The 24,910-nt window shown below is 41.3% G+C and overlaps 2 protein-coding genes across 2 annotated transcripts; both read right to left on the minus strand.

Annotated features, from left to right (window-relative positions):
* Positions 1-1,232: 1,232 nt before the first annotated feature.
* Positions 1,233-3,529, minus strand: ocstamp (osteoclast stimulatory transmembrane protein). The gene is made up of 3 exons (XM_076741302.1): positions 3,492-3,529; positions 1,696-2,701; positions 1,233-1,586 (listed from the first exon to the last, which is right to left on the minus strand). Exons 1-3 carry the CDS (start codon positions 3,527-3,529, stop codon positions 1,233-1,235), a joined length of 1,398 nt encoding a protein of 465 aa, XP_076597417.1.
* A 1,685-nt stretch (positions 3,530-5,214) lies between these two features.
* On the minus strand, positions 5,215-15,314 carry slc13a3 (solute carrier family 13 member 3). The gene is made up of 13 exons (XM_076741094.1): positions 15,126-15,314; positions 14,144-14,409; positions 13,160-13,338; positions 12,288-12,357; positions 11,497-11,676; positions 11,280-11,405; positions 10,917-11,009; positions 10,708-10,812; positions 10,462-10,559; positions 9,112-9,224; positions 8,344-8,505; positions 6,772-6,909; positions 5,215-6,689 (listed from the first exon to the last, which is right to left on the minus strand). Exons 1-13 carry the CDS (start codon positions 15,231-15,233, stop codon positions 6,507-6,509), a joined length of 1,821 nt encoding a protein of 606 aa, XP_076597209.1. The 5' UTR covers positions 15,234-15,314; the 3' UTR covers positions 5,215-6,506.
* Between the last annotated feature and the right edge of the window lie 9,596 nt (positions 15,315-24,910).

Here is a 24,910-nt window from a genome sequence, read left to right on the forward strand (position 1 = left end):
GTTACCATGCGTGTTTCTGTCAAACAAACAAGGTAGATGCAGATGTGGTGGCACATCTGTAAAAACCACATCAGTTTTGTGCGAGTCGCCTGAGACGACCCTGTCAACGGGTGGCACACTTGCAGAGGAGAAGGTGTTGTTACTGTGACTCATAAACAGGATGCTCTATCTTCAGTTTATATTTTGTTAAAACAGAAAGTCAGCATGAGAACTGACTGACAAAAACCTGAGAGCAACAAGACTTTACAGCCATGCTAGCAGCTCTGTGAGGGCGTAAATAGCCAAATCGCTGCTTTGAGCTAAATGCTAACATCTGCATGTTCAGGCTCTGGTTCGGTTGCATTTGCTAATTAAAACTAAACGTCCAACCAGATCACCAGAGTCTTTAGATTCCCAGCGCGCAAGCAATCATGAGGATTCATCATCTTGAATGTTTGTACCACATTTCATGGCATTGCATCCTATAATAAGATGATTTTCATTTCCTTCAAATATGGATGTTTTGTCACGTCTCTCAGCGTCTCACAAAACACAACGTACCCTTTAGTGTCCACATGAGACGCACCAGCTTTTAAATAACTTCAGTGTGAATTCATGCACAGAAATATTAGACATTCATAACAACTGCTCAACTCGACAGAAACAGGCAGAAAGAGTGACAAAGTCCTTAGAGGGGTTGAGGTCAGGATAATACACAGGACCCTCACCCAGGAGGCAAGTGAAACCAAAAGTCTACAGTCTTTTCCTAAACCTAACCAAGCAGTCTCTGTAACCAAACTGACTGTTTCACAGTGTTAACCACGTGTCAGAAAAGCTTTTCATAAATTGATCTGTTCTCATGTCGAGTAGTTTTGGTAAACAGACTGTTTCACGACTTTAACCACATGTTAGAAGAGCTTTTTTACAGGAACGCTTTGTGCTTCACTCATAGACGCTAAAGGGCACCTCGTATGAGACGCTGAGGAGTGTGACAAAGCAGGGCTGATATTTGACGAGCTGGGATAAAAAAAAGTGCTGAAGAGGCATCTCATGTAAGACATAAATGTGACGCTAGAGGAAGTCAGATGATCACCAAAGTCAGGAGGCCTCATCCTCTGGAGACCACAAATATTTCTATAAAATTTCATAGCAATACCAACAGGCTGACGATGCCATCCACGGAGCCACACTGCTGGCATGGCCAAAAACATCATCAGAAAAAATTAGCAGGCATTGCATTGTACGGCGAAAGCTCACCCACGGCCAACCTCAACAGAAATAATCTCTTTTTGCTCTTTTTTGTTCAGCTTCACTTGCACTTTCTTCATCAGGTAAGCCATCCTCTGCTCCTCCTGCTTTCTGAAAAAGGATGCAGAGATTTTCCTGCGCAGCCGCCGGGCGTAAACCTCGAGGAACACCAGCAAGTAGCTCATCAGCCAGAGACATCCCAGCAGGAGGGTGACCCCTCGGCTCGGAGCCGAAGTTGTCACATCGCAGAGCGACGGCTCGGGGTTGAAGCTCCACTTGTAGTCTCTGTGGAAGTTTGTGAGCTCTCGTGTGACACAGGATTGCGGGATGATACAAAAAGCAGGTGGGAACCATTGAACCTGTCAGGAGAGTTTTTTAAAAAAAGAGGAAACTCTAAAAGTGAGGAAGCAAATCCTGCAGGTACAATAAAAGGAGGTGCAGCGGCGAACAGTTTGTGTGCTGTCTTACCTTGTAATTGACACTTATGCTGGCAGATGTCGGTGGAAAATCCAGTAACCACGGCACAATCACCTGAACTACATGATACACAACATGATCCAAAGCTACAATTAACCCTATTGCAATGAAATATAACGTTACCACCACCAGTGCTATGAAACAGGAGGTACATTCCTGACTTGTTATTTTGCAGCATGTGGGATACATTTTCTTCCTCTTGCTCCCAGCTTGAGTCACTTTTTGCCGGAGCTCTTTGGGCACGTAGACGTTATCGAACTGAACTGATGTCAGGTAAGATTTCAAGTATCGTGCAGATTCAAGGATTAGTAAAGCGACAAAAATGGCAGCAAGGATCCTGTTTGACAGCAGTTTGTAGTCTTTTAGCAGGTTCCTGGCATGGGAGAAGTTGACCTCTATCTGCCCAATCATCTTCATGAACCTGGTTTTAACTTCTGACACATCAACATGTGTGAAATGATCTAACTTCCTCAAGTTGGTGACTATGCTCAAGTCTTCCATCTTCACTTTGATGGTTTCCTCAACGAGGTCTCGCTTGGCTTTGTTCAAAGGTTCGGAGGAGTTTAATATAGTCCTTGTGAAACCCTCGGCGGTGCACTTCAGGATGCGCGCCACCGCCCCGACGTTCACTGTAATGTTAGGGACGACGTTCAACACTAGAATCATGACGGAGGCTGAGATGAGGAGTTTGCGTCCCTGTTTGGTGCAGACAGTGGGCAGAGTCATGGTCAGCACACAGCGCAGAGGGTGACACAGGAACGAGACCAGAAACATGGCCACGCTGTACGTGCAGGCGGTCTGAATGGACGCTTCATGGTTGTATTTCAGGGTCTTTGATAACCAGTGATGAAGCAGGCCACCGGTGATGAAGGCGAGCGTGAAACAGAGAGACAGTTGAGTCAGGATGTCTCTGCCAGCAGGTGTAGGTGCAGAGTAAACATCCCAGAGATAAAGCAGGACAGATTTTAGAGTCTGTCTGCAAGATCCTGTTCTGGTCCTGAGGAGAAAAAACAACAGTTTGACAGTTTGGGAAATACGCTTATCTGCTTTGTTTTACAAAGAATTATGAGTAAAAACATGAGTCTCATATTTGTCCATCAAATATGAAGCTACACCAGCCTGCTGACTGTTAGCTTAGCTTAGCATAAAGACTGGAAACAGGGGAAACAGTAAGCCTGACTCTGTCCAAAGCCAAAACATTTGATCGCCCCCTGGTGGCTGGCTGCAGTATAAGTAATAAACTCTGCACCTTCCATGTTAACAGATGGGTACGTGGGCCAAACTAAACAAAACAAAGTACACGTCAATTTTTTATTTATTTATTTATTTATTTTTTCAAATCTAGTTTCTCTACTTTTGGAAAGTCCCTTTCAAGCTGATGTGACAGGTTTGGTTTTAATTAGTTATTTGGGGGTGCAATGATGACAGCTGATATTGGTATTCATCTGCTCATCGACCTCTCAGCAAGACAACAAATGAGCAAAATCCCCAGAACATCACACCATTACCTGAAGTTTTGAGCTACAAGGTTATGCAGCTTGTAACTCTGTAAAACCCCAATATGACATTTTTCTCTCGTCAAGGAAACTTATTTCCCAAAATGCTTAACGATTTCCTTAACTCCACAAACTGAGAAGCTCAGAGGAGGATCAGTTCTGCAAATGATCATTTTTCACATGCAGATGGTTACTGTAAGCCACAATAATACTGTGAAATTGAATATTAACAAATATGTGCACTAATAATTAAATCCAGTTGAAATATACAGGAAAAATCACAGTTCTTACCTGAGAGGAGTTATAATGTTCTCTGTGATGAACTTCATTCTGTCTATGAAAATAGGAGCTTAAGGAAAAACAGCACTGGGAAGTGTTAAAAGGTTAAAAGGGGAACTTCTGTGAACAGTCACCGTCATGTTGTGGGTCGCCTACAAGTTCCCACGAGGGAAAAGAAAAGACCAAAAACCATACATGACACAGTGTCATATGGAGGAGCGTGATGCAAACACACACACGCACACACACACACACACACACGCACACAATGTGACACTGGTCACACTGACCTCAGTGCAGTTTCAGATTGACACATTCATTGTAATTTGTCATAGGCCTATTTATTTCCCTCGGCTCACACACCGTTACACTGATGACGCCATCTCGCATTTATTTAAATCCTCCACCACTGAAAAAGGTGGACTGACACCAGAAGCTGTTTTTTTCTTTCGCACTGATCTGGTGAAGGGGGGCAGTTTAGCCATTTGACTGTATTCAGGCTCATGTTGGCCTGTTTCCTGTTGTCGACACTTTCCTCTTGCACACACAAAGCTGTTGACTGATGCACATTTTCCACCTAAGAGAAAAAAGCACCGGATGCCTCAGATGTTTCGTCAGAAACAGCGTAGAAATGAATAAAACAGGCATGAATATTTATTTTATCTAGTACAGTAGTTTCTATAGTGTTTTTCTTACCTACTTCAGGTCAGCTTAGTGTCATTAGCAGTGTAGCTAACTGTTAGCATACATTCGCCATTTTGTCACCTCTGCTTAGTCTTTTTTATTTTTTCCTCTTGTGGACTCTGTGTGCGTGTACTTGGCTGGTTGCTGTGTTCTACATCTTATAGGTACTTTGTGCTAATCTTTGACTGGTGGTACTTTGTTTCTTCCTGACAGTGACTCTAATTTGACCGTTACTCCATAGCCTATATATTTTTTTTAATTTGGTTCCCTTCCCTAATTCTTCTTATAATACCATTGGTCTATCTCTAAATTGTCGTTGCTATCACTGAATTTGCTGTCCAGTATTGTTTTCAGTTTCCTCAGCCTTTATTGGAAGTGTGTTTAGCTCGTCTATATTCGTGATGTGCAGAGAGAGTTTGAAATAAGAAAAAAGGGATTTAATGAAAAAGCATAATTCCAGTTATTATGGCTGTTACCAAAAAAAATGTCAATTACATTTACTATGACTAACAACTGAATATGAAAATATTTCTAATCTTCCATTGGATCCTCGAAAAGCAAAGATATAAATGAACTTTGGGTGAAATCAGTCAGTCAGTCTTGTCAGGCGATGTTTGAGCTGCAGACAGCCGAGTACATCCTGTCCTGGTCTGTGGCTTTTGGTTGAGTATTTCATAGTTTTGCAATTGAATAGAACAGGACCTTTTGCACCGACCCTGCTAACACTCAGTAACCACCACAGTCCTACACAAGTTAACCATTGTTGTCAGGCCTCGTGACTTCAGTTTACTACCCCAAACAAACACTGCAAAGAATTTACAACTGTGTTCCCTCTCTGGCTGTTTGTATGTGCAGAGGCCAAAACGAGTTAAATATGTGTGAGACCTGCAGCAGGAGAGCTACAAAACCTGAAGACTGAGGTTTTCCTCTCACTGTTAGTTTCTATTAAATAAAACACTGCTTAGCAGCTGCAAGTGTTCTGATTACAAGAACAGTAAAGCTGCTAAGGGTACTCATTACAGGAAAAACAGAGACCACATGCACATGAATTATCATCATACAAACTCAATTTATTTGTAACAGCAGTTATATGAATTTGTATCAAGTAACAAAATGTACACATTCATTAGAGAGGATTCATATGCTAATGTAGAAAAAAGATTTAAAATACTCTTTGTGCAATGGCTTTGGCAACTAAACACGCGTATTATAATGCATGAACAAGTCACATGATCTCTTAGTGATTTTTTTTTTTGTATTTTTGCATTATTATGATAGAAGAGCGGCTGGAAAGGTGAAGGAGAGAGCAGGAATGACATCTTCTCTAACTTTCGGCAAGATGCCGGAGTCAAGGCGAGGCCGCCGCGGTAAGGACTCAGCCTTGATGGTACCCGTTCTACCAGGTGAGCTACCGGCGCCCCCAATCTCTCAGTGATTTTAACCAAAAATATATATTTTAAAAGAATTATTCACAGAGGTTTCTTATTCTTCCAGCAGAGGTCAGCCTAGCAGCACCAATACAAAGAGCACACTGCAGGAGATTCATATATATAAAAAACTCTTCACAGCTTCGGCTGCTGTTGAGGTTAAACGTCTCTGCGGTCCAGTTTTAAGACGGCAGAGAGTAAAATAATGTAGCTTGTTTTTAACTTACAACCCTGATTCAGAACAAGTTGAGACACTGTGTAAATTAATAAACTGCTAATCCTTTTTGACATACAATCATCTGAAAACTAGAAAGACAATATATTTAATGTTTGACCTCATCAGCTTCATTGATTTTTGTAAATATCTGCTTATTCTGAATTTGATGCAGCAACACGTTTCAAACACGTTGGAACAGGAGCAGCTAAAGACTGGGAAAGATGTGAAATGCCCCAAAAACACCTGTTTGGAACATTCCACAGGTAAACAGGTTGATTGGTAACAGGTGATAGTATGACTGGGTATGAAAGGGGCATCATGGAGAGGCTCAGTCGTTCACAAGCTCAGGAACACTTCATAAAAACTGTGGTTGGTAAACACAGTTTGTGTACTAATTATCATATTCTGTTGTTACCTATTTTTCGCACAGAGTCACAAGTTTTTTGTAATCAGAGTTGTAAAACTTGGAGTATTCACAGTTCACAGCATGAAATCTTATCTCTTAAGGCCTTCGAGGACACTTGAGTATAATAAACTTAATAAATTCATCATAACAGATAACAGCTGAAGCTCTCAAACTGCTCTGACATTTTAGTGACACAGAGTTGATGTCGACATACAGACTTTTGTCCCCGTTAAAAGTTAAATCTATTTACAATCTTCTGATACCTCCTCTGTGCGCATGCTGAGAGCGAGTGATCAGAGCGTAGCATTGAGTGACTGCACGGACGACAAGTGCACATCAGTAACAGCAGCAGACTTGTTGATGGGGTGAGCCCATTCAGGATACGTGTTCAAGTTAAACATGGCCACGCCCCACGTGTTCATGGCCAGAGAGACGCAGAGGATACCCAGGATGTTCATGACGAAGCCAGTTTTCACCTGAGAAACAGACAAACATGAGGAAAGGCGATGGAAGGCAACAAAATGTTTTAGCATCAGGTGCTGAGGTGAGTGTCTTTACCATGTCTTTGACCATGAGGTGTCCCGATGCAAAGGCGATGGAGTTGGGTGGCGTGGACACTGGCAGCATGAAGGCGTATGAACATCCTACTGTCGCAGGTATCATGAAGTACAGAGGGTTCACTGACACACGAATAGCCTACAGTGACAAAGACAACACACAGTGAGAAAAACAGGAGGCCCAGAAACCTCACGGGGTCCAGAGGGATCAACTTCACATTCTAGAAAAGGTGTCCAAAGAAACTAAATACTCTGAGCTCTTCCATTTCATGTAATATGGTGCAGCCATAAAGCATCTGTCTTGTGTTGCCAGTCTGTCATATTATTTTTAACATCAAATAGTCTGCATGAGCTAAGAGGCTGCAGCCAGGCTAACAGCTCAGAGCCACAGCAGTGCTTTGAGCTAAATGCTAATGTCAACATGCTAACATATTCACGATGACAACACAAAAATGGTCACATTATGGGGTGTAATGTTTAACATCCTAGTTTAGTGTGTTAGCACGCTAACATTTCCTACTAACACAAAGTATAGCTGAGGCTGATTGGACGGTCATTAGTTTAGCAGAAAGTTGGTCATAATACGAATTTCACAATTCACCCTGAGGGGAACATGAATGTCTGTACAAAATTTGATGGCAAACCATCCAATAGTGGTTGAGATATTTAACTCAAGGCCACAAATGTGAACCTTACAGTAGCACTGGAGGCAGGATATCAGCTAAATCATTAGACAACATCCTCTGGGGACCAAGAATGTCTGTACAACATTTAATGGCAATCCATTCAATGGCTGTTCAGTATTTCAGGTTGCTAAAAACACAGTTTTATCTAAGTTTAAAGCTAAGTTGAAAGGGAATTCAAATGGTCTAATCAGCCAAATAACACAAACATCTTCTCACTAACCTGAATGAAGGGGAAGGTGTGCAGCCATGCAGGCAGTTTTGGTCTAAGCTCTCCAGATTCTGAGAAATCCATCTAAGATTTCTGCCACCATCCAGTACAGTGGAGGTGAATTATATTCTGTTTCTAGTGCTTACTGGACTTTAAAATTACGTTTTGGCCAATCAAAAGAGTCATCTCAAAACCTGGACGGGTAAAGCCAAAAGTATGTGCATGGCTACATATCAGTGGAGGTAAGTGAAAAAATATGTATATTTTCTGTAATGTTATGTGAAGTTTGAGCAAAATTATGGGTGCTTATGGTTCAGTAAGTTTCAACACAAATGAGAAGGCAGGGAATGATTCTCTGAGTCGGTGCTCTGCAGTATAGGCGCCACAGCAGAGTACAAATCCCCAGATAATGATTACTGACAAGAGCAGTTAATGTCCAACAGGCTATAGACATAAGAACAACGATTGCAAGAGTTTAACAAGCCTACTAAGCTTTTGACCAACACAAAGGACGGGGTCAGCGACAAACCCTGCTGCCTGTCCAGCGCATGAGTTTCCACTGCTTTGTCTTGTATCTGAGTCCCAGTTTGACTGACTGTCATCTTCATCAGTGCTTCAGCTACCAACAGCTAAAAACACTCTATTAATTCTATATCTTTACAATGATAACCGGTCTTACCAGCTCAGCAATGACAGGCAAGAATATGATAATTGTGGCAGTGTTGCTCGCAAACTCAGTGAAACAGGCCAGGAAACCAGTGATCAACATCACAGCTGCAGCAGGAGGGACCGCTGCCAAAGGCTGGAGGTGGCCTCCAATCCAGGAGGCGAGTCCAGACTCCTGCCAAACGCCACAAGATCGGGGTTAAGGGTCAAAGATCAAATCACAACATAATAAAGCAAAGCGGAGAAGAGAACCAAAACAGAGCAGAGCAGCAGAGCCAACAAGAGAGGAGAGAGACATTACATAACTGTCACGACTGCGGCTGTGGCAGTTATGTAAACTTTCACATTTAGAGTCACAAATCAGGTATTCAAGCAAATTTTAGCAAACAAACAAAATCTTTAAGTCACACTGAAACAGTATTGTGACATATTTAAATACTACTGTTTTAAATATAAGACTACAGCCAGCATGTTAGCTTTGCTGTTAGCCTTAAGGGAAACGGTTAGCCTAGCTCGGTCCAATGGCAGCCAAATCTACCAGCACCTTTATAGGCGAACACACAAATTAACACATTACATCTATTTTGTTTAACCCAAACAAAACCCTGCAGCTCCATATTTATCATAAAGTCATGAGAGTGGTAATGATCTGCTCATGATCTTCTTGTGCATTTCCCACAGTCTCAAACTATTGCCTGAAGACATGTGAGCGAACTTCAACACATCTCATCATGTTGGCAAACTGTAGCTGTAAGTACTGTGCATGTACCAACATATTCACCTCACAAGCTTTTGCCATAGCAAAGCCGCCTCCGAGGAGCAGAATGATATTCCAGGGAACAGAGTCCTGAGCTTTCTTCCATGACAACAGAGGGACATAAGGAGCATTTGAACCTGAGAGAAAACATGGAGGGAAACAGTCAATGAAGAACTTCTATTCAAAAGTTTGATATGTAATAAAATAGGATTTAATATACACTTGGAAATGTTTACCATACTTTATTAGTCCTGGAAAGTATTTAGGATACGACATGTTCTATAAGCACAAGGTTTTCTACAGCATCACTGCTGTCTGTTGATGCAGTACGAGATTAATGGGATTCATTTTTAATTCATGGTTTCACTTTAAAAATATTCTACAGAGTAATGAGCAAGAACTCGAAAAGCTAAAAGAGACTCAGAGGCTCAATAAGGTGCAGTATTTTTTAACAAGTCTCTTTTAGTCAAAGTGCAATTAGAACGAAAAAAAAAAAGCCAAAATCCAGTGTTTTATGTTTTCATGTTTTACGCTTAATTTTATGTGTTTTTTGTAAGTTTTTGCTTGTTTATTGTGTTGAATATGTTAATGATTTTCTCTCTCCATATTTGTACTTTATCCTCATGTGCTGATTTGAATGTTTTGATGAAATAAAGACATTTTTTTTTCTCTCTGGCCGAAAATAATGTTATATTCTTTTCTATTGTTACATCTGACCTACAGTGAGAGGGGACAAACCCCATGATGTGCTTTTTTTTCCCTTGCATGTGGTGGTTTATTTGACCAGCTGAACATAATATACACAATCACACACACACACACACACACACACACACGTCTCCAACACACACGAAACACGTGCATAGAAGTTGTGCGCATGCTCACACAAACGCACACTGACACACAAACAAAAACCCCAAAGTGTGACAACATAGTTTTAAGAGATTATTCTAATCACAGAAACAGAGAAACTGCAGTTTCAGCTCCAGACAGGAAATTTACTCAGACTCTCTAATCTACATTATTAACATTCCTCAGCTTATTTTCAGCTTTTTGCAGTAGCTGTGCGAGAGACACAGACCGAATGTCTTTGAATCTTTGACAAATATTTTCTCATTAATATTAACCACTGACTTCAGTCCCGATGCACCCGCGCAAGCTGCTGACTTCTGTTTGTTTTCATACCTCTTTCCTGGATGATGTGCTCACTTTGTTCCCTGTTACAGCGTTTTGTTTGACACAAATCTAATCAAACTCCCCTGATTATAACATAACTTCAATCACATTATCACAGCCAATAGATTAGATATGAATCAGAGTGCTAAGTCTAGTAAACTAAACATTAATAGGTGCGTTGTTTAAGAGCTTGCTGACCTTGAGGGTCGAACCACCAGCTCAGAGAAGGTTTCTGCGAGGGGAAGAAAAACAGTATAGACACAATAATCACACCAGTGACTGCATCTGAGACGTACCTGCGGAGCAACAAGAGGAGGAAATGATTAACAGAGATGGATGATTCACAGGCCTCTCAATGTATAGATTCTGTGAGCATTTCCAAACAGGAAGAGGTGTTATGGCAAGCAAACTACTTTATGATTTCATCGAGTCCGCCTTTCTTACCCTTTTTCAAAAAACACAGACCAGCCAGTGACAAATTTGGGATCTCTTGTGAACAGGAGAACGGCAAACAGTACAAAAAAGAAACATATCGCTCCCTCTGCAAAACTGAAATTGAGCATGTAAAGTGAAAGTCAGTATATGGCTCTGCGATGAAAACGTACTCATTCACCCTGTAATGCATGAGATTTGGAGACACACACAGTCCTCACTTTATGGGCCCTAGTTTTCTGTAATCTTCCACTATGAGAGCCTTTGCTTTGGCCTCTGCCTGCGCTCTTCGGTCGTGTTTCTTGAAGCACAGTCTGCGTGAAATAAAAACACACTGTGTGGTAAATATGTGAAGACAAGGAAAATGGAGAAGAACATCATTTTACATTTACAAAGAGAAACAAAAATGTTAATTTTGACTGTACAGTTAACAGTGATTTCCCTCATATGAAAATAAAACCATCGTGACATTTGGCTTTTCCTGTCTTTGGAGAGTGGTGCAGCTCGACATCGAAGGATATCAGTATCATTTAAAATGGTTGTATAAAATTTCTTCATCTGCAGTAAGCAAATGTCCATCTTACCGTGTATTCAACCCCCCGTAGAGAAGCGCGATCCAAATCCATCCCACAAACAGGAAGAGGAGCATGAGCGGGAAAGCGAAAGCAAACCAAGAGCCAAAATTGATCAGGTCGCAGTCTGGAAAGTAGCTGCAAAGCAAAGCAAAGAAACTGCTGTCAAGCTGCTGGAAAAGCTTTGTTTTCATGATGCAAAGTCTTCACTGCATGAATAAAAAGTTACCTTTTCAGCTGTCCAATCAGGATGAGGTTGGGCGCGGTGCCCGTTAGCGTGGCCGTCCCTCCGATACTGGCTGCATAAGGAATGCAGATCAGGAATCCTTTCCACACCTTCAGCTGATACTGCGACTCCAGTCGGATCTCCTCAGATGACCTTGTGTCACTCTGCTCCATCCCGTCCGCCCTTCAGATGTTTAACGAGACATTATCACCTTAAATGAACTGTACATAAGGACACAAACTTCACCCAAGTCTGGAGGAGACTGTTCATCAAAACTGATCAAAATTTAATATGTCACTGTGTTAACCGTAAAAACACTTCCACATCTTGTGAAATATGCTATTTTGTTGAGAATTGGTTGAAAGGATTGATGCCACTGCCGCGTGTGTGCAGCAAATATGAAGTTACAGCCAGCAGGTTGTTAGCTTTGCTTAGCACGGTGACCGTGGGAACGGCTAGCCAGGCTCTGTCTAATCCAGCAAAGGTCACCAGTTTTGTTATATCTCGCTAAGTGTCAAAATGACAAGTTGTAGTTTTACCTGAGGTCATGTGCTGTAAATGTTTCTTGGATTTTGTTACTGTCAGACAGAGACAAGCTTTTCCACCCTTTATGTCAAGCTAACAGTCTCCTTGCTGCAGCATTATTCACCAGGCAGACATGAACGGTCTCGATCTTCTCATCTAAGTCTTGGTAGGAAAGTGAATAAGCACGTTCCCCAAAATGTCAAACTTCCTTTAAACAACAGCACGTTGAAGGATGTATAGGATTGCGTCGAATGATCTGCTTTTCTTACCCGTCTATTGACAGCATTTGTTTTTCCGAGGGCACTGAGGGCAGTGAATGCAGCTTTACAGTAGACTGACCTGAAAGACAGTGAAGCAATGAGTTTGTCACGTTCACGCGCAGCCACGGTATAAAAATGAGTAAAATCACGAGTTTCTTTTGATCTGCTTAATATATGACTTTCAGCCCATCCAACGTCATTAATCACTTACCACTCGAATATTGACTAACTTTGTCTTCGAGGACAGTGTATTGGAAAAACTGAACAAAGTTCACATCCTAGATTACATATTACAGGTTCACGAGGAAAAGGTTAAAACAATGCAACATGTGCTGTCGTATTGTACAACGTGTGGACACTGGCATTAATTGATGTTTTGCTTATTTGCTAGATGTACACATTTTTGCTTATTTACACATGTAACAGATGCGGAGCAACGATATCATTCATTTAGTCTCTGGCAACCTAATGAATGCAATCCAATGTTCACTGGATTTTAGCTCAGTTTTTGGTCTCCACATCTCCTGAGATCAGCTGCTAAATGCTTCACTATAGTACCACCAGTTAGTGGCTAACTACGTCTGTCTGTCTGTCTGTCTGTCTGTGTGGTGCTGCACAGGTAGTGTACAGTAGGTCAATCAGGGTTGTTTTACTGTAACCAGCTTCTTCTGAAGAGTTGAGAGTTGAAGAGCGAAAGAAACATCAAAGCTGCCATAAAACCAAAAGAACAAGATGAAAAACACTAAAATGTTCTCCAGGACTCACTGGAACTTCTCTGTCACCACACCTTTCACATTATATGTACATTGCAATTTCATCTATTGTTAATATAAAAATATTGATTTAAGTTATTGCCCTGAAGTTACACATTACAAACATACCATTTATTATATCACCCTCAGGGTCGTCTTTGGACTTGCACTTCTCTTTCAGGGTCTCCAGGTCTCCAAACAGACTCTCCAGGATGGCGTTAGCAATAGGAAGCATCATGGCCGTTGTGGCGGTGTTGCTAAGCCACATGGACAGGAAGGACGAGGTCATCATCATTCCCAGTATGAGCCTAGGAAAATAATTCGATACACAACCTGTGATCAGCAACACTAATCACTGCCATGGCTGCTGACTGGGAAGAACTTTCTGACTTCCCTTTGCTGTCTGTGGCTCTCAGACCCAAACACATGAAGGCTGAAGATGTAAATCTTTAAAATGGGTCACAAATATGTAGTTTTCTGTCATAAAAAGGATAAGTACTTTCCTAAAACAACTGGACACTAGTTTTTAGCAATAGGAGTAAATTGTGTATTTGTTGGAGACTATTTTCAGCTGCAGATTGGTACACACTGGGTGTATTATCATCATCATCAAATCATATCATATCATAACTACAGAGCCCATTTCCATCACAATAAAAGACCATGTCGCCCAGTGGAACTACGGGGCTCACTGGTGTGTTTCAAATGTTTTAATTGTTTTGGCACAGTTTCCAGGCCTTAGCTACACGGACAACACTTGTTAGAACGGTTAGAACTGTTAATCAATTCTTTTTAATTTTGTTATGGTTAGGAAAAGATCTTTGGCTCATAAAACCTGGTTATGTCACCACAAACACGATTGGCAAATGTCCCAACTTTTCGTAAAAAATACCCAGTTTTCTTGCTGCGAACACGGCTCTAATGGTCACCTCCTCATGATGAGAAACTCAGCTCATATACATGTTTACATATCTACACACAAACATGCAGAATCTAACATATCCGTGGTTTGCAGAAACGTACAATGCCAACATTTACTCTGGCAACTGCACGGAAAATACAGAATATAACCAGACATATCCTTCAAATGACTTTCCTGTAAAGCTTTCTCACCATGCTGGTTTCACTCCCACAATCGTCAGGACCTTCAGGGCTATTCTGCGATGCAGGCCCCACTCCTCGATGGACGAGGCCATCACAAGACCGCTCAGGAAGAGAAAATTGGTTTCGAGGAAGTACTGAGGGCATACTTTCTTGGATGGAAGGATTCCCAGTGTTGGGAAGAGGCAGACTGGAAGCATTGCGGTGACGGCCAGAGGAAGGGCCTCTGTGCACCAGAACACAGCCATCAGCACCACCACATACAGACATTTTCCCTCCTAAAAGATAAGCAACAGGTGGTCGTTAAGGTTCAGCCACCTTCGAAAACAAGAAAAAGATGTTACAGGAAAAATGGTCTATAGCCTGTGTGGCATAATGCCAAGTTATTATTTCTATAATATAATAATGATGATAACCATTATTATTAAATTAATGGCTCCGTATAAACTTAATAAATGTAACACGATATAATAAATCTTTTAGATTTAGTTTGTTTACAATTTTTTTATTGATTGTTCAGGCTATAAAATGCTTAAGAATAGTGAAAATATACAAATTGCGACTTCCCAAAGTGACAGCTTCACATATTTATTTTATTTTATTTTATTTTTTTTTTTTTGTTCAAGCAAAAGTGCATATTCAAAAATATTCAGTTTACAATCAAAAATGAAGAAAAACATCAAATCCTCTCATTCTGAAGCGGGAGACGGAGAATGTTTGGCATTTTCTCTCTTTATACTCGAATGATAACTGACATGAACCATTGATTATCTAATTAGGCGCCGATTCTTTACTCTTTATTCTTTATTTATCTATCTTAATTGCTTCAGCTCTAATCAGTGAACTTTGAATTTGACTTGTTTAGTCACGATTTAACAAACTGAGAATAAGTCTGATTTTGGACAACGTAAACCTGCTGCCAGTGCTCTTTTCATCCATTCACAATAAACAGGAAAACGCCGCACGTGAATTCACGCAGCGGAAATCCACTCACCTTCTCCGGCAGAGTGAAGAGCAAAGGCAGGAACACCAGCGGGGTGAGGAGGAGAACCAGCTGCTTGTGGACCGACCACAGCTTCTTGGACACAACAGATATTTTCATCTCCAGGGTTAAACTTTGCTCCGTTTGGGGGAAAATGAGCTCCAGACTGGGTGAGAGGAGCCAGACGGGACGCACTTTGAAGCCTGTGACGGAGCACAGAGAAGTTTAACTGTTTTGACACTGTTTAACTCCTCACATGGGCGGTGACAAGGAGTTAAGAGAGATGCTCAGCTGTCAGGTTTCCCACCAGTCAACATCGACATCCCGCAGACAGGTGGAACAGCACTGACAAGCTGTCCAAACTTTTTTTTTTTTTTTTCCCCCTCCGCACCTTTGATTTCTACGGTGGCCCTGAGAGCTCAAAGCACTGCACCTTAAGGAAAACCATGCAACAGACAAAACAAGCAAATGAAGAAAACATTAAACAATTTATGTACGGCGGTGTGGGAAACTAACACAAAGCACGCAGGATATGCAGAGTGTAAAAATGTATTTTAAAAGAAGAATAAAAGATAAATAAAAATTTAAAAGATAAATAAAATGACAAGAGTAATGTTCAAAGCCATGTTAGGCATGTCAAGCTTGTCAGTACATGTAGATATAATGTTGACGTTGTGCTTTTGAGGCTGTATGTAGAGTTATGCTCGATATCACGAGAGTCTCGAGGGAGTTGTCTGTTTTATGGTCTTTCAGAAACCTGAAACACAAGAGCGAATGTGCGATAAAGCAGCTGACTGCCAACAGTGGCCAAGCATAACGTGGGCATGTTATTAGCTTTCTACATTGTTTTGTGGGGTATTGGTTAAATTAGTAAAAAAAACCTGTTGGGCGGGCAAATCCTCTGCTTCTGTATAGGTCAATCTGTGAGCCATGATGCGACTATGTCAGAATGCAGAGTAATGATAGCAGCTCAGGCCTGCTCTGTTTGTTTTGCATTAGATACCATCACATCTGCTGAACTCAGGCCTTATCCCTCACATCTTCTCTCTTGTAAAAGTGAAGCACACAACCTAAATCTAACCGCTGTATTGCTTGTCCAAGTATGTTTTTCTTCTACAGTAAGCATCCAATCATTCAACGGTTATGTTAAGACAAATAACATTTAATTAGCCTGCACTTTATTTGATTACTTTACACATAAATACACAAACAGTGCTGCTCCCTTGTTAACATTACATGGATCAACAGCTAGCGTGGATGCTAATGTTAGGCCTGGGATATGTAGCTTCAGCCTCAGACTTTTAGTGTTATATCATGTACGAGGCCATTAAACACATGTTTAACACATTCACAGGCTACTCTATTCTCAAATGGATCGCAAAAAAAACGTCAGTCACCAAAGTTACAGTTCATCTGCTGGGAACCATGAATGTACCAAATTTGGCACTAATAAATCTAGCAAATATGGAGATATTTCACAGGATAAGTGAAAACTTTGAGCTGCTAGTGCAAAAGGATAAGTCACATGATCACCGAAGTGAATTCAATATATCCTCTGGGGACCATGAATAATTGTACAATTTTTTATGGCAATCCACACAATTGTTGAGATATTGATCAAAGTGGTGGGCCCACCGACAGACATCCACCCGTCCAGCTGCGCTGCTACACTAGTTAAAAACAAAAAATAATAAAATACACACTGCAGTCTTTGCAGAATGTAGGAATTAGATGACTTGCTAGTCTCGGGAATCAGTCTGTGAATTGTAAAAGTCTTTGTGGCCTTTGATCACTAAGGTGAGAAGAGCATTCAATGGGGAAACAGGATGAAGGGGGAAGTTTTTAGGGTGCGATCCATTGTAACTGAGACAGGATGAGTGAACTTACATAATTTGGCGACGAGGATGGGATGGACGCTCTGCTGATCGACACCTGAGCCTCGACTGAGGGTCAACTGCCGGCAGGAGTCTCATACGACTCAGGGAAAGTTCCGCTCCGACAAACGGAGGACAGGATCCCGCCTGAGGTCAGGCACGGGTGGCAGACAGTGGACGCTCCATCTATTTTAATAGGTGAGTATGGTGTTATGAAGCAATCTCTAGACGAGTTGTGTAATTCCTGTGTGGGTGCAACCGTCAGTTCCCATGTAATTCTTGTGTAGGTTTGGGAACAGCTTCCATGTAATTCTTGTGTAGGTTTGGGAATGGCTTCCATGTAATTCTTGTGTAAGTTTGGAAGTTTTTATGGTATTGAGTTTAAGTTCCCAGGTAATTCCTGCGTGGGTCTGGGACAGTTTACACGTAAGACCCGAGGGGCAGTGTAAACCGGTTTCAAGTAATTCCTTTGTGGTGATGAAACTGTATGAGCAGAAAATAGAAAAAAAAAAAAAAATAGAGATATCGGTACAGCAAGAGGCTGTGGGGATTCGTGATTCACGTGAAAAGAGCTCATTATATGTATATATATATATATATATATATATATATATATATATATGTGTGTGTGTGTGTGTGTGTGTGTGTGTGTGTGTATATGTGTATATATATGTGTGTATATGTGTATATATATATATATATACACATACATACATACATACATATGCGAATGTATGTGTGTATATATATATCTACAACGTTGTGTGTATGTCTATGTGTATGTTATGTGTTATTAAGAAATAGCAAGGAGTTCTGGTAGAAATTCAGAAATTCTATTAGATATAATTAGAGACTGAAATAAAAGCGGTTGATGCTAATATAATAGAAATTATATAGTATAATACTGTATTAATATCATACATCATGATATAGAATGCCCCATCACAATAAAATGGGCGTATGAGTGGAGAAACTGTAAAATAAATAAACTTTGTTGTGACTCATTCGGTGTCTAGTATGTACGCACACTAAAGGGGTACGTTGCTCGGACTGTGTCATACAAACTACCTGGCTGAATGAGTTACTCCAAGGTAGTGTGTGTTTGATAAGATCCAACCATACTTGTATGGGAAGATCAGCGTGACTGTGAATTTTGTGTGGTTGATAAGCCCATTGAGAGTCTAAAGCACACCTGTCCCAGTAGTGAGTCAGTTAGGAATATGGGGAACAAAACGGGGAAATTAAAACCTTTACCTGACCCTCTACAGGCCCTGCTAAAATAATGGCAGAAAAATGGGGAAAAAATGTGGTTGAGGATGTTCCACTTTGGCACCATGTTACGCAGGGGGTGTTTCCATTGATAGGCACATTGAGTACTGATTGTTTAAGAAGGTGTAGAGTACTGTTAGAAGAAAACATGCAGGGAAAGAAAGTAGGGAAGAGAAAGATGAACTGGCAAGCTTATCAGAAGTGGGAAAGAGAAGCAGATATAAAGGAAGCAAAGTCAGTAACAGGACTAATGTTGAAACAAGAAATGAAAGAAGAAAGTATGTGTGAAGGAAAGGAGAAAAAAAATGTAGGGCAAGAAATAGGGAAATGGCTCTGCCTCCTCCATACGCTGTCTCCATGCCTGCAGCCCCTCCTCCCCAAGTGACAACTTCTCAGCAGAGGGTCACCCCTGCAGCTAAAAGCCACCAGGGAGACTCTGAAGAGGAGGAGAAAGAAAAAGCATTGTACCCTGACCTGTCTGCTCTCTCTCTGACTCCAAAGAATCAGCAAACTAACCTTAACTCGCCCAAGAAGTCTCCGTTTATGGCAGCATCTTTTGACTATTGGTTACGAAGTCAAGGGGACAAAGGAGGCGTACCCCAGATGCCTATGATGATGTTTCCCAACCCCCAAGCATGACCGACAGGAGACAAGGCACATGAACATTGGGATTCAGAGGTGTTTGTGTACAGGCCATGGCATCCAGATGAACTGAAGGAGATTGCGGAGGAGTTACCTGATCCGCAAAAGACTGGAGGTGAGAAATGGGTCACAGCAATGCAGCAGTTGTTGTCCATGTATAATCCAACCTTGCAGGAGGTGGAGGCTGTCTGTCGCAAATGTTTCAAGCTCCGATGGGTAAATGTGCGGCCTGCACAGTGGTCCACAAACCCTGCAGTTGGGAGTGCGGCAGTGCGTGCAGCTTTCCCTCTCAGAGTCTGCTGGTCTGAGATCCACAACACCAAACAGAAAGAGGGTGAGTCTGCTGCTGATTATCATGCACGCCTAGAAACTGTCTTTGCAGCTCACTCCGGCATCGACGCGAACAACGTGGCATACAGTGACCCGTTAAAGACTGCGCTGGTGAATGGCCTCCAGGTGGACCTCAAGAACCGAGTCATGGCTACCTGTGTTGGCTGGGAAATTGAGCCTATAACAACTGTATGGACACATATTCTGCACGCTGAAAGGAATAAGGTAGAGTTGGATTTCAAACAGACAAGAAAATTTCAAACTGCTCAGCTGATGTTCTACCAGCAGGGGGGCCCACAGCATCCTGGGCAGAGAAAATGGTCTCACCAGAGAGGCAGAGGGAGAAAGAGACTGGGTCCACAGCCAGCAGGTCCAAGGCAGTTGGATGGCAGGTTGAGATGCTACAGGTGTGAAGGCTACGGGCACATCTCACAGAATTGTGCCACTCCTGGGACTTTCCAACAAACCGACTCCTGGCCACATTCACCACCTAAAGGACTGTCTGTTCAGTCTCCAGGATTCCCAGTGACACAGCCATAGGAAACAGCGGAGGCAGGTCAGAGCATTGAGCAGCATGCAGACACAATCACACATTCTGACACTAATAATGACATTAATGAACCAGTAGTTACATACCACCAGTGTGTACAGTTAACATTAGGTGCTACAACACCCCCTAAGTTGATTCTCAATGTACAGGGTGTTAATGTGACATTCCTTGTGGACTCGGGAGCACAGGTTTCTGTAATCCAGTCTAAAATCCTCCCTAATGCACCTAAGACAACAAATTTCCTAAAAACAGTAGGAGCATCAGGCATTCCAGGATTTGAACCAATTTCTGAACCATTAACTGTGTGTTTTGGGGATTACAGAGGGGAACATCCATTCCTCCTCTCTGACGTATGCCCTATTAATTTACTGGGCCGAGACCTTATGTGCGCTCTGAGCATTGAAGTACATTGTGATCCTACAGGTATCAAAATAAAATGTGGTATTGCTGGTCTATATCCTGTCTGCTCTTCTGAGAGTGATTATTATTACTCTTGGGACCTTATCGATCCTTGCGATATGGACAAACTATTATCTACAATACCACAAATGTCAGAGACACCCGACTGTCTGCAATGTGTGTCACATGTCTCATCAAGTGCTAAAGATCACACATATGAACAAATTTGTGATCTAGGTGGGACTGGCATAATAGAGATAGATAGAGTATTTGTGGGTTCACAGTTTACAGCTGCATCTGTACATCTTTCTGAATCTCAAAAGAAACTGTTTTCACCTAGTCTTGTGCCTCACATTCCATTGACAAAATATTCTGACTGTACTTGGAAGGCCATAGGACCTTGGGTTAAAATAGCTTTAGAGACCTCAGATTGGCAAGTCAGAGCAGATGGAAGCTCTTTTTCAGCTTCACTCCAAATCACATCCTATCCATTGAGAATCAGAGTAACGGTCGTTAAGTCTGTTCACATGCACACACCAGAAGTTAACCTTATGCCACTGACTGCTGAAGAGGAAGCATTGCTTTCAACAGTACCTGATATTTTGTGGGCTAAAAGCAAATTCGATTTTGGGAACATAAAAGGTGCATCTCCTGTTATTGTCCAGCCGAAGTCAACTTATAGGCCTTGTAAAAGACAGTATCCGCTCAGCCCTGAAGCAAATGAAGGCATTGCTCCTGTCATTCAGTCTCTCATAGATAAAGGTGCCGTAGTGGAATGCCCTAATTCACCATGTAACACCCCCATCTTGCCTGTAAAGAAACCAAATGGGAGTTAGAGACCAGTCCAAGACCTCAGGGCAGTAAATGAAGCTGTTCAACACCCAGCTCCAACTGTACCTAATGTTGCAACATTAATGTCACAGGTCCCGGCAGACTCCTGTTGGTTTACGGTTATTGATCCCTGTTCACCCTGACTCACAATTCTGGTTTGCTTTCACTTTCAATGGTAAATGTTACACTTGGACGCGGATGCCACAAGGTTTTGCCTCCAGCCCCACTTTGTTTACTGTGGCTGTAGCTGAAAACCTGTCGCATTGGCAGCCAGTGTGTGGCAGTGCACTTATTCAGTATGTTGATGATCTTTTGGTGTGTTCTTCTACACGAGAAAATTGTCAAGCTGACACAGTGGCATTGCTTTGTTTTCTGGCAGAAAACGGTCACAAAGTTTCAAAAGACAAGCTGCTGCTTGTTGCGCAAACAGTGCGTTATCTTGGCCATATTATCACTCCGGAGGGTCGCAAATTAGGTCCGGACCGCATCCAGGCCATCTTGGATGTTCCAAAACCACAAACAAAAAAGCAGATGATGTCTTTTTTGGGCTTAGCAGGCTATTGCCGTCCATGGATTCGTGATTTTGCGGAGATCTCCCAACCCCTGTATGACATCACACATGGGGGAAAACATTTGACCATGACTGACTTTTTGACTTGGACTCCAGAGGCAGAAACAGCTTTCACTGAGTTAAAGCAAGCTTTATCTAGTTCACCTTGTTTAGGACTCCCTAATCCTACCATTCCTTACAATCTCTTTGTGTCTGAACGTGATGGTTTTATGTCAGCAGTCCTTACACAATCCCATGGTGACAAACAGCGTCCGATAGGTTACTACTCAAAACGACTTTCCGCAACAGAAAGGGCTATGATAGCGTGTCTAAGGGCTGTAGCAGCCGTTACTGAAGCAGTTATGGCCACAGCTGACATTGTTGCTATGTGTCCTCTAATTGTGCATGTTCCACATGCTGTTCACTCCCTCATTCTTCAAGCAAAAACTGCTCACCTAACACCAGCAAGACTATTGCACTGGCAAAATGTTTTACTAACAATGTCGCATGTGACCTTAAAACGCTGTACTGTCCTTAACCCATCCACTCTGCTTCCTACAAGTGAAGATGGAGAACCTCATTCTTGTTTAGAAGTTGTTGACATTGTGTCAAAACCACGTGATGCGTTGTTTTACACACCCTTGTCTAACCCTGACTGTGTTTTCTTTGTAGATGGTTCTGCCATGAGAAACCCTTCTAGTGGTTCCCCTTGTGTTTCTTATGCTATATGTACGGAACATAATATCATTGAAAGTGCCAGATTACCTAATAATCTATCTGCTCAAGCAGCTGAGTTGTTTGCACTAACCCGTGCTTTTATTCTAGGAAAAGGACAAACCATCACAGTCTACACAGATTCTCAATATGCATTTAATGTCTGTCACAATTTCCATGCTTTGTGGAAAAATCGTGGTTTCTTTTCTCACCGTGTATGGTATAATGCCAATAGGAAACGATATGACCATACAGTAAATCAGACAGCTGTGTATTTATCTTGTATAGAATGGTTCTGTGATCATATGCTCCCACAGGCTGTTATTTTAAATTCAACTTATGCTGATCCAATCGAGGTTCCCATAGACCAAAATCTTGCCCACCCTATTTGTTTATGTTCTAATGGTACAGGTCAATTTATGGGAGTGTCACATTGCCCAAATCCTATTGTAAGCCTAGCCACATATAAACCGGATTCTGGTTTCATTAACATCACTTTCAGAAATGGTGAAACGCTTAAAGTTAACAAAGCCCTTAGTGCTCCTGCATATAAAGGCATACCACCTATTGGTAATTTTTACTGGTTTTGTGGGGATAAGGCATTCCTTTTCTTACCTCCAGGATGGTCCGGGTGTTGCTACTTTGTTAATCTCACAATTACAAATCTAGCCTTGCTCCCTATAACCCTAGACCAACATTCAACACACCATCATATTCAAAGACGAGAATTGGCACAGTTTTCTACACTTGAATCTTACCATTGGCGTATTTCCTTAGGGGAAAAATGGGGTATTGGTTTATTGCCGTGGTATGGTGTCACATTTCTGGCTGATCATATAGATAATATAACTTATTCAATGTCTGCTTTTGCTAATGAAACAATAAAAGGTTTCCAGTATTTAGCAGCAAATGATAAGTCTCATAGATTAACTCTCCTAAAACATGAAATGGCTCTTGATTACATTTTGGCAAAGACTGGAGGTTTATGCATGACACTAAACTTAACAGGGGATGCATGTGTTACCCTTGTCCCAGACAACTCAGATAACATTACTAACGTGATAACCGCCCTTAAAAAAATTCGAAACGCATTTGGTCCATCAGAATGAGCAGGTTTCAGTTTCAACAAATGGTTAACTGATCATTTTGGCCCCTGGGGTGCCATGGCAATTCATGTTTTTATTCCTGTTTTCATTGTATTTTGTATTATGTTATGCTTTTGTACGTGTGCGCTTACTTGTATCCGGGCCCTGATATATAAATGGATAAATGGGGTAGTTGGGGAAGAGAAAACACCCTTGTATGTCAAAATACCCCTTGAACTAAGTAATAATGATAAACCAGAATTTCACCCTATGTTAGAATGGGCACCAGGAAACCCTTATAGTGAATCAGATGATGAATTTGTGTAATCCTAGTTTGTTTTTTATTTGGGATCTGTATTGGTGATTTTTCGGATTTGAGATTTTTCTTGATGTAATTCCTAAATATGTTCTGTTGACACTTTGTGTCAAAAGGGAGGAATGTAGGAATTAGATGACTTGCTAGTCTCGGGAATCAGTCTGTGAATTGTAAAAGTCTTTGTGGCCTTTGATCACTAAGGTGAAATGGGGAATGGGGAAAATGGGGAAACAGGATGAAGGGGGAAGTTTTTAGGGTGCGATCCATTGTAACTGAGACAGGATGAGTGAACTCCCCCAAATTGTCATTGTTCTTGAAGGAAAGATTTTATCATTACGAGGTGCATGTGACAAGCATTTGTCTTTTTGTTGAACAGTATAAATGCCAAGACATTGTGGAGATCTGGAGAGAACACTCTGCATGAGTCTTCCCTCCATGCTGCATGTATTAAAGAGACCTGATTCATCACACCGAGTCTGTAATTCTTCTGAGAATTAGCAACTCTCAACAAGCAACAAGGAGAATTTCCCTTACAAGATTTAGATCCGACTTTGGGTCATGTTACCCTTTTTTTCAATTCTAAAAAACATTGCCGACTCAATTTGGTCGTAATGTTTGCCCAGAAGTTGCTTTGCCTCCATGTTTTTGTCGACGCTCAAATGTGTCTGAATCACTTTCACCCTCTCACCCTACAAATCTGACTGTATTTCATTGAAAACATGTAAAATAATGTCAGAAAATGCACTGATATAAAAAAACAACAACATTGGATTAACACTACATTTATTGCACTAACACCGGTTTTGCTGAAATTTTCTTTTTGGTAACCAACTGACAGTTAATCATTATTCATTATATCATGATTACTTCAGAAAACAGTTTTATGAAGACCAGTTGCTCTATTATGAGGAAACCAGTTGCATAGGTTCTGAAAACCACAATGCACATGGAGGATTTATATTGTATATTCAAGTTTCATGCATACTTTGTGACTAGTTTTTTGAACTGTAGAAACTGAATTGAAATGTGTAATGATACATGTGAAACAATCATAAATATATCTCATATTCATTCACATGCAATTAGTTTCCATAAAAGAGATATAAAGACAGAAAGAGCTCCTTAGAGCTTCTAATTGTTTTGAGATATTAGCTGCATTTATAACATATGTATATAATGTATAAGCTTTCAGGAATCCCACCACAGGATACAAATGAGTTGTCATGAAAGTCAGTGA

The sequence above is a fragment of the Chaetodon auriga genome, chromosome 10, assembly GCF_051107435.1.
Source record: "Chaetodon auriga isolate fChaAug3 chromosome 10, fChaAug3.hap1, whole genome shotgun sequence".
Lineage (NCBI taxonomy): Eukaryota > Metazoa > Chordata > Actinopteri > Chaetodontiformes > Chaetodontidae > Chaetodon > Chaetodon auriga.